We start from the raw sequence: 19,206 nt of genomic DNA, 5'->3' as shown, positions 1-19,206 counted from the left end.
CCGTCTGAGGGATCGAAGGTCACGGTCATTCAATGTTGGTTTCCGGCCATGCCGCTTACGTGCAGTGATTTCTCCAGATTCTCTGAACCTTTTGATGATATTATGGACCGTAGATGTTGAAATCCCTAAATTTCTTGCAATTGCACTTTGAGAAACGTTGTTCTTAAGCTGTTTGACTATTTGCTCACGCATCCTTTCTTGTGAAAGACTGAGCATTTTTTGGGAAGCTGTTTTTATACCCAATCATGGCACCCACCTGTTCCCAATTAGCCTGCACACCTGTGGGATGTTCCAAATAAGTGTTTGATGAGCATTCCTCAACTTTATCAGTATTTATTGCCACCTTTCCCAACTTCTTTGTCACGTGTTGCTGGCATCAAATTCTAAAGTTAATGATTATTTGCAAAAAAAAAAAAAAGTTTATCAGTTTGAACATCAAATATGTTGTCTTTGTAGCATATTCAACTGAATATGGGTTGAAAATGATTTGCAAATCATTGTATTCCGTTTATATTTACATCTAACACAATTCCCAACTCATATGGAAACGGGGTTTGTACAACATCCAGTACTGCATTTTCACATACTTCTCACGGTGAACACCTCAAAGTGGAAGTGAGCACATAAAGAAAGAGAGTCGTCGTCAGAAGAAGAAAAAGAATGTGAGACTTTTATACTTTTAATAACTTGATGTGGTCTTGCTTGATGGTTTGTTGTACAGGAAACTGTTCAAAGTACTCACTCTTCTAGAACACTAAGGAAGACAAGAAGTAGCCAAGGAGGAAGAAGAAAAAGGTGAGGAGTATTTTACTGTTAAAAGTACACAGTGTACACAGTATACTTAACAAAGTCTAAGTATTACATTTGAGAAAGTATATAGTATAGTATAAGCATATAAAATATAGTATAAGTATATGGTATAGTATAAGTATATAGTATAAGTACAGAGGATGGTATAAGTATATGGCATAGTATAAGTATATAGTATAGTATCGTATAGTATAAGTAATACGTATATATAGTATAAGTATAGTGTATAGTATAAGTACATACTATAGTATAAGTATATAGTATAAGTACATATAAATATATGGTATAGTAAAAGTATAAAGTATAGTATATGTATATAGTATACCATAAGTAGATAGTATTGTAAAAGTAGACAGTATAGTATAATATAATATAATATAAATACGTAGTATAGTATAAGCACTGAATATAAGTACATAGCATAGTATAAATATATGGTATAGTATAAGTATATAGTATAGTATAAGTGCATAGTATAAGTAGATAGTATAGTATAAATGTATGGTATAGTATAAGAATATAGTATAGTATAAGTACACAGTATAGTAGAGGTATATTTTATAGTATAAGCAGATAGTCAAGTATAAGTACACAGTATAGTGTAAGTATAAAGTATAGTATTTGTATGAGTAGATAGTATACAATAAGTAGATAGTATAGTACAAGTATATAGTATAGTATAGGTACATAATATAGTATAAGTATAAAGTATAGTATAAGTACATAGTACAGTGTAAGTATATAATATGTTTTAAGTACATAGTATAGTATAAGTACATAGTATAGTATAAGTTTATAGTATAAGTACATACATATATGGTCTAGTACAGTGGTTCTCAACCTTTTTTCAGTGATGTACTCCCTGTGAACATTTTTTTTCATTCAAGTACCCCCTAATCAGAGCAAAGCATTTTTGGTTGAAAAAAAGAGATAAAGAAGTAAAATACAGCACTATGTCATCAGTTTCTGATTTATTAAATTGTGTAACAGTGCAAAATATTGCTCATTTGTTGTGGTCTTTCTTTAACTATTTGGAAAAAAATATAAAAAGAACTAAAAACTTGTTGAAAAATAAACAAGTGATTCAATTATAAATAAAGATTTCTACACATAGAAGTAATCATCAACTTAAAGTGCCCTCTTTGGGGATTGTAATAGAGATCCATCTGGATTCATGAACTTAATTCTAAACATTTATTCACAAAAAAAAAAATCTTTAACATCAATATTTATGGAACATGTCCACCAAAAATCTAGCTGTCAACACTGAATATTGCATTGTTGCATTTCTTTTCACAGTTCTTTTTGACAGACATTTAAAAAAAATCTCACGTACCCCTTGGCATACCTTCAAGTACCCCTATTTGAGAACCACTGGTATAGTATAAGTAAATAATATAGTATAAGTACATAGTACAGTATAAATATATGGTAAAGTATAAGTATATATTATATTATAATTGTATAGTATAAGTACATAGTGCAGTATAAAGATATATGGTAAAGTAAAAGTATATAGTATAGGTACAAAGTATAAATTTGTATAAGTGTGTGTCTGACATGTTTATAATACAAAGTATCAACAACAGGAAGTAGAAATATGAAATGACGGTATCTAACATGTTAGTTGTGAGCAGGACATAAAACAGTAAAGGAACAACAGGAATGATGGTGGTCATAAACGACAGCATAAACATAATAGACAGGATTATGATGAGATGTAGTAAAACTGCAGGTGAATGTCTAATTAGTGAGGTCACATGACAATTATGGGTTCTACTTCCTGTTCCTGTAAATTTGTCACAACAGGTTAAAGGTTGAGGTGGCGTTCAAGGACACGTACGCATGTAGGAAATAAAGACACTCACACGTGTGAGTACAATTAGAAGCATTTATGTTTTATTCTTCATCTCAATCTGATTATTTACAATATATGTATAATGACTGCTACTTGAGTCTGCCCTTTTTTTATTTTATTGAGTAAAACCATATTCTTCTTACAATATCACTTTTATTTTGACAGTGACGTTTTAATTACTGCTACTTGAGTCGGCCATTGGTATTTTACTGTGCATAAATATAACTATCACTGAGTTTTATTGCAGTAAATAACTTTAAAGACAACATTAGACACCAGATGGTTTTTAAACAATGGTTGTGTAGGAAGGTTACTATCTAATAAACATAATTACCGTATTTCCTTGAATTGGCGCAGGGAATATAGTATTCGCACGTCTAGAATTACTGCCGGGTCAAACTCGTTTTTCAAAATAATTAACGCATGCTTGGCCTTATCGCCGGTTTATTATTGAAGCTGGATCAAATTCGTTTCGCAAAATATTAATTTTATTATCGCATGTCTATAATTTTCGCCGGGTCAAACTCGTTTCGCAAAATATTTAACATATGGCTAGAACTTCCACCGGGTCAAATTCGTTACGTCACGAGTGACGCATCTGTCCTCATTTTCAAAATGGAGGAAGCTGCTTTCAGATTGAGTGAGCCTATGGCTTTGCACTTTGTTTATATTATATATATGTTTTTTTGCATTCTATTTTAGTTACTTTGAATTTATAACCCCCTGGCGCTGCTTTGTATTCTTTTTGTACTGTTTTGTACTACTTTTGTACTTATTTGATTGTTGAAATGTTGAAATGTATAAATAAAACTTTAAAAAAAAAAAAAAAGAAAAAAAAAAGGAAGCTGCTTTCAGTAGTTTACAATCGCACAAAGGAAAAAAGATAAAGAGCTTTTCAGTAGGATTTAAGGTCCAAGCTATTGAATACCGGTACAGTATGCTAAAGAGAACAGTAAGCAGCTATGTTTTATTAATATACCGTAGCTGCGTGTGTGAAATACTGTATAAGTCATTAAATGACTCCCGCCTCCTGGTGGTAGAGGGCGCTGCCGCGCTAGTGATCCTTCTTGCGACTTCCGGTACTGCAGAAGAAGTGAACACACGCAGCAAGAGATTTTTTTTTCTTTTAACAAGGATTTCATACCGGTATCTAAAATAAAACAGTTTTCTAAACTGGACTTTCAATCGAAGCTGGATGTAATAATTAAAGGAATATCTCCATCGAAACAGAGACTTTTAAAACTGAAGAAAGAAAATAAGGAAGACTTCTATAAACAAGTTATCGATGCTTTTGGTCAGAAGGAGCTGCAAATGGACTCCATTTATAAGTACAGGTAAGACCATAATAACGTTTTTTTAATTAAATGTGCTTTTCATGATGGTATGCTTACATCACACTCAAAGCGCACGCCTAAATTTTATGGATTCCTTTTGGTAAACGCCGGAGTGAGAAGAGGTTTTAAAATAATTACCGCATGCACGGCCATCCCGCCGGTTTCCGGTAAACGCAGGTGTGACAGGAGGTTTTAAATTAATTAACGCCCCTGCGGCTATTCAAGGAAATACGGTAATCATGATTTTATAGACATGAGTTGATGGATTAGTAGTACTACACAACCATTTGTACAATGACAATAAAGTACTATTCTATTCTACTACTTAACTGCTTTCCTAAAACTACAACAAAGGAGCACTCACACACACACACGAGGAAGCTTTTCAAATTAAAAAGCCGTTTTACTTTGTCATTACTTGCATTGGGGCCAAGTGGTGCAGTGACCCAGCAGGTCCAGCAGGTGGAGCTGTGATGAATCTCCTCACTATCACTCTCTAGCTCCCTCTATCACTCTCCCTCTCTATCACTCTGCCTCTCTCACTCTACCTCTCTATCACTCTTCCTCTCCCACCCTCCTATCACACTATCCCTCTCCCTCTATCATTCTCTATCAATCACTCTCCCTCTCTATCACTCTTCCTCTCTCGCCCTCCCTCTATCACTTTCGCTCTCTCCCTCTATCACTCTCTCTCTCCCTCTATCACTTTCTCCCTCTCCCTCTATCACTCTCCCTATGTTACGCGCTATCAATTTCCCTCTATCACTCTCCCTCTATCATTTTCCCATATCACATTCTCACTCTCCCTCTATCACTCTCCCATATCACATTCTCACTCTATCACTCTCCCTCTAACACTCTCCCATAACACTTTCTCACTCTCCCTCTATCCGTCTCCCTCTTTCACTCTCCCATATCACTTTCTCCCTCTATCACTCCTAATCACTCTCCCTCTATCACTCTCCCATATCACTTTCTCACTCTCCCTCTATCACTCTCTCTCCATCAATCACTGTCCCTCTAACACTCTCCCTCTATCCCTCACTCTCTCACCTGCTCACGCTCTCACACTCTCACTTACTCACACAATCTTTCTCTCTCACTATCACTCACTCACTCTTGCTCTCATGCTATCATTTACTTACCCCCTCAATCGCTCTCTCGCTATTACTAACTCTCGCTATCATTCACTCACTCTCACTATCATTCACTCTTGCTATCATTCACTCACTCACGCTCACTATCATTCACTCTTGCTATCACTCACTCTCGCTATCATTCACTCACTCACTCTTGCTATCATTAACTCACTCACTCTTGCTATCATTCACTCACTCAATCTCTCTCTAGCTATTACTCACTCTCACTCACTCACTCTCTTGCTATCACTCATCCACACTCTCTCTCTCGCCATCACTTACTTTCTCACATTCGCGATTGGTCTCTTGCTATTACTCGCACACGCTCTCTCTATCGCTCTCTCTCTCTCGCCATCACTCACCTACTCTTGTCATCACTTACTCTTGTGATCGCTCACTTGCTCGCTCTATCACTCACTCTCTGCAGCCATCACTCACTCGCTCACTCTTGCTATCACTCACTCACTCACTCACTCACTCACTCGCTCACTCTCGCCATCACTCACTCTCTCAGCTATCACTCTTACTCTGTGGTTATCACTCAGAGTGAATTGAGCGTGCGTGTAAGAGGCACACCTGAGGATCAGGTAAGTGTGATGTTGTGATTTAAATTGTGTTGCACCAGGCTGTGGGTGACCTTGAAGGGGGCCGAGAGCTGTGGGGTCATGCTGGGATTTAAGAGCCCTCTCAGGAGAAGAGGTCTCACGGCTGCTGCTAGCAAACAAACTAATAGCAGACGCTCTCAAAGCTCCAGGGAGTGTTTGGAGGAAGTGTGGCCTCCATTTACAGGCAGGAGTCATCTCAAGTGCAACTGTGCACGTTTGGAAGGGGGTGAAACAAGCGTCTCTTTAGAAGGACAAATGTTCAATTTTAATCTACAAACCACATGGAGGACATTACAGCATATCATAGCAATCTCAGGATACTGCCTCCTTGTGGTGAGAAGTGATAAACACAAAAAGAAGGCAGTCAAAGTCCAAAAGTCTCAAAGTGCAAAATGCATCTGGAACTTGAACTTGTCTTGCTGTAGGTACACAGGTCAACATTGATTCAACAGAGACTAATCACAGAAGATGGTGCAGAGTGAAGTGTGAAGGGGATCATCTTCATGGTGATGCTCAACCTTCATCACACCTCTGAGGTTTCCTCTAAATGGAATTGTTCAAGACCTCCAAGAAGAGGCGTTCGCTTCATTAAGACCAGAGGACCATACTTCATGGTTTCACGCTTAAGGCCACCAGAGACCCGACAACCTCCACAAGCAATCAGCCTTCATCTGGCCTTCTCAAGCACACAATGAAGACAAATGTATTGGGACAGCAGAGGCGAAGGTGGACATTTGCTAAAGCAGGGGTGTCTGAAGTGCGGCCAGGGGACCATTTGCCGCCCGCAGCTAAATTTATAACTGCCCGTGCCACATTTCGAAAATACTATTACAACAACAAAGTGGAATAAAAGACTAAACGGGTGAATTGTAACAAGAAAAAGTTGCAATGTTGACTCTTATAACACAAAGCTGCAATGCAAGCTTTATTTTTTCTTTTAAACTGTCATTGCTTAAATAATGAATCAAAATCAATGTTATGAATTATTGACCTTTTCAACGCTCCAATTACTTGAAATATTCCACTTTGAAATATTTTGGGGTGAAAATATTGCATATTTTGTGTGTTTGCCATATAAAAAAAAATAATTTGCCAAAAAGAGCATAAAACAAACAAACAAACAAACAAACAAAACACTTATAATCAATGGATAGATCTGAAGATGATTTAGAGATTTAAATGTTGAAAGTAAAACTTTTTTTTTTTTTAATGTATGACTTAATTTTAACACTTTTATGAGTGGGGCCCTTTTGGATCCCCAATGATTTTAGTGTTGTTGTTTTTAAACTGTCATTGTTCAAAAAATAATAATGAATTAAAATCAACGGTGTTACAAATTATTGACCTCTCTCCAATTAACATAAAATAATTCCACTCTGGAAATATTTTTGGGGAAAAATACTGCATATTTTTAGTTTTTGCCATAAGATAAATAGGTTTCTTTGACAATAAAAAAAGAGCATAAAACATTTTAAAAATGTAATATCTGAAGTTAATCTAGAGGTATAAGCATTGAGAAAAAAAAGTGTATGACCTATTTTTAACATTTTTATGACTGGGACCTTTCCGAGTCCCCGGGAGTCGGAAAAGTCATAAATTAAAAAAAAAGGTATATATTGTATTGGTTTTAAAAATAAAAGATATCAAAAATTGCCCCCACATGCTTTGATTTTTTAATTTGTGGCCCTAGGTGGAAAAAGTCTAGACATCTCTGATCTACAAGGTGTTGGAGTGTCTGTGTAATGAGGAACATCAGACATACAGTATGACTGAGTCAATGTGTGACTGCCTGATGATAGAACATGTCAACGTGGATATTGGGATCCCCTGGAGGCCTTAATGTTTGCATCCCAGAGGGGAGGGAAGCCAATACTATGAAAATGGAGGTTGTTAACCAAGCCCCCACCTCTCCAGCACTCAAAATCAACTAAGCCTCTCGCTGCGCCCTGCAGGGGTCTTTAGAGGGTGGTCTTCCTGACAGATCTACAATACAACATATTAAGGGTGCGCGAAAAAAATCTATTCACATTTTTATTCATCCCGATTCTAAACCGATTTATAATTAGCAAAAATCTAATAAAAATGTTTTCATAAGAATCAGTACAAACATTTTGTACACCGTCTCCATACAACCAGAAGGAGCTTTTCTAACCTGTTTTGATAAAATTTCATTACTATTACACCAAATAATAAATTGCAAGAATCGGTTTGAATCAAGAATCGTGTTGAATGGAGAATCAATTCTGAATCGAATCATCACTTCAGGAATCGGATGGAATTGTTAAGTACCTAAAGATAAAATATTCAGTCTTCTCTTTGCGTCAGTGTTGTTCTTGTGTTTGAATGAACACTAACACGATACAGTGGTGGAAGGGCTGACTGAAAACTGGCGTGACAAGGCCAGGAGGCGGAGCCAAAGCACGCCAGCCTTAACCCTGACACGGTAGCCAGGTGACAGCGGGTAAGAGGGCCAATGCTGGGTCACACGTTACATCTGTCCAATCACACCAGGAAGGAAGCAAAGCCAGCTGAGCAGGTATGCTGAGCACTCCAGGGGTCCCATTGGGATCCAATCACAGCATGGCACGAGGACAATTCATTATTTCCAAGACGGATGCTACCATTTTAATTCCAAGTAAACATTGGACGTGTGAAAAGGATGAGGCCTGTGCTGGAAAGACTCACGAGGTGACACAGCCAATCAATTAGCAGGACGCAGAAGATGGAGGCGTCCATGAGTGGATGAAGGCAAAGATTGAAAGGTGGAGCAAACAACACCTCGTTGTGTTATTTAGTGCGAGCGTGTTTGCTCACAGATGTGGCGCTATAGCTCTGTGGCCGCGGCTTTCGACCGCCACCCCCACTCGGACGGGCAGTTTATTTTCTTTCATGGCATCGTGAGTGACAGTCCAATCAAGGCTGCGATGGGCCGTCAAGCCTGTCAAGGTGAGGAATGAGAGGAGATGGCAGGGCAAGACACGGAGCAGGACCCAAACGTGATGGACGGACCTGAGCGCCACAACTGGAGGGAGAGGGGACACTGAAAACATGTGGTAATGGGAAAAAGGGCTCATTGGAGGTGGGGGACGTATGTATGTACCGTTTGTGACAAGTGTATGTATGGATGTATGTACCGTATGTGACAAGTGCATGTATGTCTGTATGTACCGTATGTGACAAGTGTATGTATGGATGTATGCATGTACCGTATGTGACAAGTGTATGTATGGATGTATGTATGTATGTACCGTATGTGACAAGTGTATGTGTGGATGTATGTATGTACAGTATGTGAAAAGTGTATGTATGTCTGTATATACTGTATGTGACAAGTGTATGTATGTACTGTATATGACAAGTGTATGTATGCATGTATGTATGTACGTACGTACGTACGTACGTACGTACGTACGTACTGTGTGACGAATGTATGTACGTACTGTACTGTATGTGACAAGTATGTATGTATGTACTGTATGAGACAAGTGTATGTATGTATGTATGTACTGTAGGTGAGTGTTTGTATGTACTTGTGTGCGTGTGTATAAATGTATGTGTGTGTATGTACGCGTGTGTGTACATTAACATAGCAATAAACTAATAATTCATGGTTGGTTAGCTAGAATGATTACGTAAACTATACAGTATGAGAAGGATGCAGAGAGGAGTATGAGGTGGAAAAAAATATTGATACGACAATATGTCGCAATACTTTTTCCTAACATTACTATACATACAGTACAGGCCAATAGTTTGGACACACCTTCTCATTCAATGCGTTTTCTTTATTTCATGACTATTTACATTGTAGATTGTCACTGAAGGCATCAAAACAAGGAATGAACACATGTGGAGTTATGTACTTGACACAAAAAGGTGAAATAACTGAAAACATGTTTTATATTCTAGTTTCTTCAAAATAGCCACCCTTTGCTCTGATTACTTTTTTGCACACTCTTGGCATTCTCTCGATGAGCTTCAAGAGGTAGTCACCTGAAAGGGTTTTCACTTCACAGTTGTGCTTTTGAAGCATAGTTTTGATGCCTTCAGTGACAATGTAAATAGTCAGGAAAATAAAGAAAACGCACTGAATGAGGAGAAGGTGTGTCCAAACTTTTGGCCTGTACTGCATGTGACAAGTGTATTTATGTATGTACAGTAAGTAATGAGTGTATATGTATGGACTTGTGCGCGTGCATGTGTGTGTGTGCACATTAATATAGCAATAAACTAATAAGTCATGTTTTTTTTAGCTAGAATGATTACGTAGACTATACAGTATGAGAAGGATGCAGAGGTGAGTACGAGTGGGAAAAAAAAATCTATACTTTTTCTTAACATTACTATATATATATATATATATATAAACATATATATATATACATATATATATATATATATATATATATACATATATATATATATATACATATATATATATATATGTATATATATATATATATATATATATATAGGGCTGCAAATCTTCGGGTGTCCCACGATTCGATTCAATATCGATTCTTGGGGTTACGATTCGATTAGAAATCAAATTTTTTTTGATTCAACGCGATTCTCGATTCAAAAACAATATTTTTACAATTCAAAAGGATTCTCTATTCATTCAATACATAGGATTTCAGCAGGATCTACCCCAGTCTGCTGACATGCAAGCAGAGTAGTAGATTTTTGTAAAAAGCTTTTATAATTGTAAAGGACAATGTTTTATCAACTGATTGCAATAATGTAAATTTGTTTCAACTATTAAATGAACCAAAAATATGACTTATTTTACCTTTGTAAAAATATTGGACACAGTGTGTTGTCAAGCTTATGAGATGTGATGCAAGTGTAAGCCACTGTGACACTATTGTTCATTTTCATATATATATATTTATTTATTTTTTATAAATGTCTAATGATAATGTCAATGAGGGATCTTTAATCACTGCTATGTTGAAATTGTAACTAATATTGATACTGTTGTTGATAATATTTATTTTTGTTTCACTACTTTTGGATTGTTCTGTGTCGTGTTTGTGTCTCCTCTCAATTGCTCTGTTTATTGCAGTTCTGAGTGTTGCTGGGCCGGGTTTGGTTTTGGAATTGGATTGCATTGTTATGGAATTGCTGTGTATTGTTTTGTTGGATTGATTAATTAAAAAATTAAAAAAAATAGATTTTTAAAAAATGAGAATCGATACTGAATTGCACAACGTGAGAATCACGATTTGAATTTGAATCAATTTTTTCCCACACCCCTAATAAATATGGCAGTGCCATGTTGGCATTTTTTTCCATAACTTCCATCCATCCATTTTCTACCGCTTATTCCCTTCGGGGTCGCGGGGGGCGCTGGAGCCTATCTCAGCTACAATCGGGCGGAAGGCGGGGTACACCCTGGACAAGTCGCCACCTCATCGCAGGGCCAACACAGATAGACAGACAACATTCACGCTCACATTCACACACTAGGGCCAATTTAGTGTTGCCAATCAACTTATTATTTTGGATAACCTTGTTACATTGTTTAATGCATCCAGCGGGGCATCACAACAAAATTAGGCATAATAATGTGTTAATTCCACGACTGTATATATCGGTATCGGTTGATATCGGAATCGGTAATTAAGAGTTAGACAATATCGGAATATCGGATATGGGCAAAAAAGCCATTATCGGACATCTCTATTACTATTTATTATTATCAAATTAGAGGGATGATATGTTAGAGCTTTGCTTACCAATCCATCGCATGAGTGAGGTGAGGATCTGAAGATATTTGGTCTTCTGAGCGTTGAAAAAAGTGAAGGGTCCCAACAGAACAGTGAAGATGCTCTGCAACAAATAAAGAAGACAGGATGTAATATTGTGACACTAACATTGCACTTTTTACAGTATTTTCCTTTTTTCAAGTTAGGCCAGAGGTGACCAAAATGCGGCCAGGGGCCCATTTTTGGCCCGCCCCTTAGTTTTTTTAATGGCCTGTGGAACATTTTAAAAATACGATTAAAACATTTAAAAATTGGAAACAGGTGAAATGTAACTAGAAAATGTTGCGATGTTGACTCTAATAACACAAAGCTGCAATGCAAGCTGTTTTTTCTTTAAATCAGTCATTGCTCAAAAAATAATAATGAATCAAAATCAGTGTTATAAATTATTGACCTACTCAAGACTTAAATTCTTCACATCAAATATTCCACTTTGACATATTTTTTGGGGGGAAATATTGTATATTTTGTGTTTGCCATATAAACAAAAGTTTTCTTTGACAAAAATTGCATAAAACAAACATAAAACTTTTTTTTTTTTAAACTTTAATCGACGGATAGATCTGAAATTGATCTAGACAGGCATGTGATTTGAACTTAATGAAAAAGACTGAAAATAAGCCCGAGGTCTGGGGGCCGCAGGTGGGGGGACAAGTCATGTTGTTTATGTTTCAAAATTATTTAAATATTCAATGTCAAAATATAAACAGTCCAAAAAATGAACAAATGTCAGCTACTGTTTTGTTCTAAAAAAACAAAGAAAATTAAATGTAGGATTTAGACAGGCTATATTGTAGCAAAAGTCATCACATGTCTGCCACAATCATGTGTGTTCTTAAATGTGTATTCCACGTCTGCCATGTCAGGAGCAGTTTTGATTTGGGCTTACATGGTAAACAACTCAAATGAATGTATTGGGCATTGTTTTATCCAGACGCATACATTTGTCCAAATGTGGCCAGGTACACGCATTGTGGGTTTCCTGGACGTCGTCTACATCGCTAAAAGAAAAATATAAGGAAGAGCATCCTTCTGTCATCTTACACTGTTTTTTTTAATATATAAATTGCCCGCTTGAATAGTCCCTCTTTTCTCGTCGTCATTTGGGATGTGCGTGTCTGTCGTGATTTCTCTTCCTGGTTCGATGACTCGCCTGTAATGTTTTGCACTAATCTCAACCAATCGTGACTCATCATTGTAAACCAACCAACCAATCCCGGATTTTATTATACGTAAACCAACCAATCATCATTGAGGTTCCCGTATATTTTGTCCCCCGCCTGTGGAGTTGCTTCGCGACGCAGCTTCGATTTTTAAGTTAATAATTTTTAATAGAAAACCGTAGTTTTTACCACTGGATTATCAAAAACCGTACTCATTACGGGAAAACCGTAGTTGTTGGCAGGTATGGCAAAGAGGCGGATCAAGATTTTAACACACATTGTAGGTCGGAAAAAACAAGACAAAGGGAAAATATTTTTACAATATTTTTACAGAGATAAGAAAGACGGATTTCCGACTATAGACGGAAAAATCATATGCCTGATTTAAGTGTTAAAGGTAAACAAAATAAAACTGCATGACTTACTTTAAACACTTTCATGAGTGGAGCCCTTTTGTGTACCCAAAAATGTATTGGAACTTAATATTTTTTAAACTCAAAAATTAATATCAACGTTATGAATTATTGACTTATTTATATATATTCAAATATTCCAAGCTGAATTTTTTAAGGGAAAATATTGCATATTTTGTGTTTTTGCCATTAAAACAAAGTTTTGACAGAAAGGGCATAAAATATTAAAAGAAAACATTTAAAAACAATATTTGTATTGACGGACCGATCGGAAGTTGATCAAGAGATTTGAGCATTAAGTAAAAAAAATTAATATATGAAAACATTTTTACATTTTATGATTGAGACCCTTCTGGGTCCCTGGGACCAAACTTAACACACACACACAAACACACATGTTGAATTGGTTTTGAAAATTAAAACTATTACAATGGCTTCCCCGCATGCTTTAATTTTTCAGTGTGTGGCCCTCAGTGAAAATGTTTGGACACCCCTGGGTTAAGCCAAGGTCTATTAAAACCCTTTGGCCACACTCCAAAGTAAAGTAGACGGCAAGGTGAGTACATCCACAGTCCAAACAACTGATTGCCTATCAGCAGCTTTCTTTATCACCAGCTGCCATCAGAGGCAGCAGATCAGCTCCGGCTCTAATTCCGTCTGTCCTCCGTCATCAGCGTGTGACATCATTGCGTCTCCGTGCAGACTCTGGGTCACATGATCTCTTTCCCTTCGTCCCAGCAGTGTAATAAAACGGCCACATTGCAAAAGTACAGTATTTTTAGTGGTGTGGGACAGTATGATGAAAGCCCCGCTAAAGACGAGAGGTCAGCTGTGGTATGCACCAGCAAGGTGGTGTATGAATGTGAGCGCAAACAACATAAATCTGCAGAGTAATGGTGACACCTGGTGCTTATTTATCTTTGTAAGGCTGAGCAGAAGGATACAATAACCATGCGTTAGGAAGAGAGCAATCAATGGCTGCTTTTTTTTGCTGAAGTATTGTTGCGTTACACTGCTTCAAATATAGCCATCGACCGATTATATTTTTTTCCGATGGATTACTAGTAGTCAAAGAGGCCGATAATTGATATTTGGAGCAGATATTCATTTGCAGTAAAAGTTTTTTTAAAACATGAATAGTACACCTCAGTTAACAGCTGGACAAAGCTTTAAGTTATTTGAACATAATTTTTTTTTGAAACGTGGAACCAGTTTTATGCTGCGCTAATGTTGTGGTTAATTTAGCAGCAAAAACATTAAACACCTTAATTATGCGTGTCTAAGAGGAGCATCAACATTTGCATTTCAAAATTTGGCAAATATGGCGTTTCTCTACATCACAATAACTCGCCATCTACTCAGTTTTATACAATTTATAACAGTTTATGGATACATTGTAAAGTTTTGTCGTGACGAATCCTGAAATATTGCGAGTATTTTAATAAAAACTATTTTGGGCTCCTGCACGTAGATTATATAGTTGAGACATTTTTCAAGATGGCTGACATAATTTCTTCCTGGATGTCACAGAAAGTATGAGAATGTGTGAGCTGCTGCCTGCTCTTCTGTACTTAAACAAATAATCTCCTATTTGTCAAGATATTTGTTTGGATTTTTGGCAGAGATATCTTTTCTTTTGTCCTCATGTCCACCCATATCTGCTGCGTTATTTGATTGAATAACAGAACATGAAACTCTGCGCGCTCCTTTAATGACCCACGCTCCCGAGTGCTGCAGACGGAGGCTTGTCGAGGGACTTCTTTGTTGCAATAGCCAATAAAAACTAAACAGGCCCGGGCATATGCCAGGAAAGAACGTCAAAATATGGTTTTCCTGGCAAAAATGAAAAGTTTTGACATGTAAGCAGAGGAGACATACTACAAGAGACCAGCACTACTTTAGAGGGAGAGAAAGGAGGGCGTGGCCGTGTGAGCGCAGCTGAGCAGACTGTAGAAGAATTCTCACAAGACCTCAAATAAATACCCTTTCAGATATCAAATATTTGGTGAGAATAATTAACAATAAGTGTCATTTATTTTCTTGAATGATTTTGTGAATGTTGTCTGTCTATCTGTGTTGGCCCTGTGATGAGATGGCGACTTGTCCAGGGTATACCCCGCCTTCCGCCCGAAATGCAGCTGAGATAGGCTCCAGCGCCCCCCGCGATCCCGAAAGGGACAAGCGGTAGAAAATGGATGGATGGATAGATTTTTCTTTTTAAAAATGGGCTCCAGCAAAAAGGGAACTTTTCTCATGCAGACCATGCAGTGCTTCTTACCACCTAACTATTTGTATTTTATTTTTTTCAAACACAAAATACTGCGATCATATGTGTATATATTATATCGGCTGATGCAAGTATGTTGTAGCAAAAAAAAAAAAAAACGTAAAAAAGCTCAATAAAATAAAAAGGCTGATAATGATAAACATCAAAATGCCAAATAATCGGTCGATCTCTATTCAAATACAACTTTTAGTGCCACTTAAAAAGCTGGTCCACTGAAATGTTTTTAAGATAATATCAATTGCTGTGTAAAGATGTCATGTTAGGGAAGTGGTAATTTGCCTTCACACTGCAACTAACGACTATTTTGATAGTCGATTAGTCATCGACTATCTTAACAATTAGTCGACTAGATTATAACACATTCAGTGACTCTAATTTGCCATCAACTTTTAAATTCAGCTTGAGATATTTTTAGGCATGTGCTCACAAACAACAAGATGACTAATTCATAAACATTTATTCATGATGTAATTATGCTGCTCATTAGGCTGTTACAAAAATGTAAATAATTAAACTTGTATCCATTTAAAAGTAAGGACAGGAAAAGTAAAAAAAAACAAGTATTTTTTATAATGTAAAAAAAGGACAGTTAAAAAAGCAGCAATAAGAACAAACAATAAAACAACAAAACTATAAAACTTGCTCAAAAAGAAAATTATTTTTTGATGAAGTGTTTAAAAAGCTGCACACTAATTTATTATTGATTATTGATTAAATCCTGGCATTTTTAGCAATCTAATAGACTCAATGCACATAATTGTATCATTGATTTTTTTCTCAACCTGTTAGCTACCTAATAGATTGTATGTTTAATCTTACGAAACCTGAGCATTGGTGCCAAATGTTTTGTGTGCGCGTGCGATTGACGTTCGTTATTGTGCCTTTCTTCATTGCATTGCAAATTTCCGCTGCTTGCGTAAGTCCTTGAATTGATGAAGACAAAGTTAAGGTAGCGGACTTTGGCTGAAATGATACTTTAATCAATGTTTCACACAACTTTGCCTCACTCTTGTCAGCTGGTTAGCAAGGTACAAGCTAACAATCTTACAGAGTTGAGACCGCATCCTGCAGATGTCTGACATTCTCCGCCTTAAATGCTAACATATCACTGATATAGTGTCATAAAAACAAGATATGCTTTGCAAAATGAGCATGTTTTTAACAAGAATAGGTTGAAATATCACCACATTTTACATGTTTTCACCCACGATGTTAATGCGAGTAGCGGTGCTGACTCGCGATTGATGACGTCACGAGTATGTTGACAAACGTATTTGTTGGCAGCAAAATTTATTGTCGACAATGTCGACGGATCGTTGCATCCCTACATGGCATACATACCCGATCTATAGCCTCCTACGAAAAAGCTCAACTCAGAATCGTACTATTCACATTGACGTGGAAAAAATCAGATACAGGTCAAGTAGGGGCAAAAAATCAGATTTGACCTGCAGTGTGAACAAGGCCCGAGTCAATGTGTGCCTTGTGATAGAAAACGTCAATATTGGGATCATCTGGAAGCCTTTGTGTTTGCATCCCAGAGGGGATGGAAGTCATTACTATTTGTTCATTGAGCGTGGCAGATAATCGCTCGGTCTCTATTCAAATACAACATTTAGTACCACTTAACAAGCTGGTCCGCTGAAATATTTTAGCTGAAATAGGATAAAACCAACTGCTGTAATGAGTGAAGTAATCTGGTACCAAGTCATGTGCTATTGAGGGTAAAAAGCGTAATGGTGGTATGCGGGGTCACATGACTGATGAATGTGTGGACCTCCCATGAATCAAGAGGACACTTCCAAAGCGAATCACCCTCAGGACACAGCAGTCCAGTCAAGTGTATCTTCACAAACACCTGCAAGAAGGCACCTGGCAGTGGAAGCGGGTCAGTAGCAGCCCAAGTTTCATATGTGGTGCAAATGATCTGCCAGAGGAAAATGGATCCCGTTGAGTCATCAAGTTGTGAGCCATGTGGAGGACCAGTGACTAACTAATCATCCCAGAAAAAACATGATTTCCTACAAACGACCACGGAGATGCTTAAGTGTGTTTCAGACCACCGGCTTCATGTCGCCTCTCTCATCAGGACGCGATATTTGTCGGTTATTACCTTGGTACCTGAAAACATGGTTAGAACTCATGTAGGATTTGTAGTATTGATACTTCCTTACCAAGTCAATACTAACGTGCAAAAAATATATGGACACCTGCTTTTTTTCAGTATTGTCACCAGGGGTGCACGAATTTGAGGAAAAAGCTCATTGCGATTTTTCTCTCCAAAACTGTGATTAGCGATTTTTATATTTTAGACATGAAAATGCATAAACCTGCAAAATAACGAGACAAGGAAGACATGTTACTTTTAGACTGTCTGAAGGTCACAAACATTATTACAATATGCAATAATTTAATATGCAGACAAACTCAGAGCATTTGTCTACATGCTGCTCATAAACTGAACAAAATAAACAATAACTATACAGTGTTTATAATGTAATAATCATCATATTGCAAGTAACCATTTTAGGAAGGATATACCGTATTTTTCAAAGTATAGAGCGCACTCGGACATAAGCCGCACCCACTAAGTTTTAGAAGAAAAAAATGTTTTTCTATATATTTAACCTTTTTTTTTTTTTTTTTTTTTTAAACTCTCAGGGCTCCCTTCAAGTTTGGTTACGGGGACCCGGGAGGGTCTCAGTCATAAAAGTGTTTAAAAAAACTATATATGTAACTTTTATTTTAATTATTCAAGGCTTAAATCTCTAGGTCAACTTCAGGTCTGTCAATAGAACGTTTTTTTTTTTATGTTTATGTTCTTTTTGTCAAAGAAAACATTAATATTAATACTATGTGGTTCGGGCATCTGGTCAGGATGCCACCTGAACGCCTCCCTAGGGAGCTGTTTCGGGCACGTCCGACCGGTAGGAGGCCACGGGGAAGACCCAGGACACGTTGGGTAGACTATGTTTCCCGGCTGACCTGGGAACGCCTCGGGATCCCCCAGGAGGAGCTGGACGAAGTGGCTGGGGAGAGGGAAGTCTGGGCTTCCTTGCTTAGGCTGCTGCCCCTGCGACCCGACCTCGGATAAGCGGAAGTAGATGGATGGATGGATAGACTATTAATATTCAATATTTTCCCCATGAAAATATTTCAAAGTGGAACATTTGATGAGAACTTATTAGAGCCTTAAATAGGTCAATAATTCATAACATTGATTTAAATGTTTCAGCAATGACAGTTAAAAAATAAAACAAAGTACCACTAAATTTTTTAGGAATCCACTCATTAAATTGTTAATGTCACACTTTTTTAATTTTTTTTTTTACTTTCAACACTTGAGTCTCTAGATCAACTTCAGATCTATCTGTTGGTTGTAAGTTTAAAAAAAATGTTTTATGTTTGTTTGTTTTCTGCCCTTTTTGTCAAAGAAAACTTTGTTTTTTTATATGATAGGAAAGGCACACAATATGATAAATGATAAATGGGTTATACTTGTAATAGCGCTTTTCTACCTTCAAGGTACTCAAAGCGCTTTGACAGTATTTCCACATTCACCCATTCACACACACATTCACACACTGATGGCGGGAGCTGCCATGCAAGGCGCTAACCAGCAGCCATCAGGAGCAAGGGTGAAGTGTCTTGCCCAAAGACACAACAGACGTGACTAGGATGGTAGAAGGTGGGGATTGAACCCCAGTAACCAGCAACCCTCCGATTGCTGGCACGGCCACTCTACCAACTTCACCACGCCGTCCCCAATATGCAATATTTTCCCAAAAAAATATTTTAATTTGGAATATTTGATGTGAAATAATTG

General features: G+C 37.2%; 1 protein-coding gene across 3 annotated transcripts in view; it reads right to left on the bottom strand.

The window, feature by feature from the left end:
* The window catches only part of tmem104 (transmembrane protein 104), a 102,915-nt gene that overhangs the window by 4,382 nt on the left and 79,327 nt on the right, over window positions 1-19,206 (bottom strand). For all 3 annotated transcript variants that reach the window (XR_009826513.1, XM_062050315.1, XM_062050316.1), the window contains one exon: window positions 11,488-11,581. Coding sequence is in view for 2 of the 3 variants with exons in the window: in XM_062050315.1 (XP_061906299.1) it covers window positions 11,488-11,581 (94 nt within the window). In the remaining variant the exon portion in view is untranslated. The remainder of the gene's footprint in view (window positions 1-11,487; window positions 11,582-19,206) is intronic.

The sequence above is a fragment of the Entelurus aequoreus genome, linkage group LG06 (assembly GCF_033978785.1).
Source record: "Entelurus aequoreus isolate RoL-2023_Sb linkage group LG06, RoL_Eaeq_v1.1, whole genome shotgun sequence".
Classification (NCBI taxonomy): domain Eukaryota; kingdom Metazoa; phylum Chordata; class Actinopteri; order Syngnathiformes; family Syngnathidae; genus Entelurus; species Entelurus aequoreus.
The sequence above is the reverse complement of the archived record's forward strand: the minus strand, read 5'-3'. Positions and strand labels throughout refer to the sequence as shown.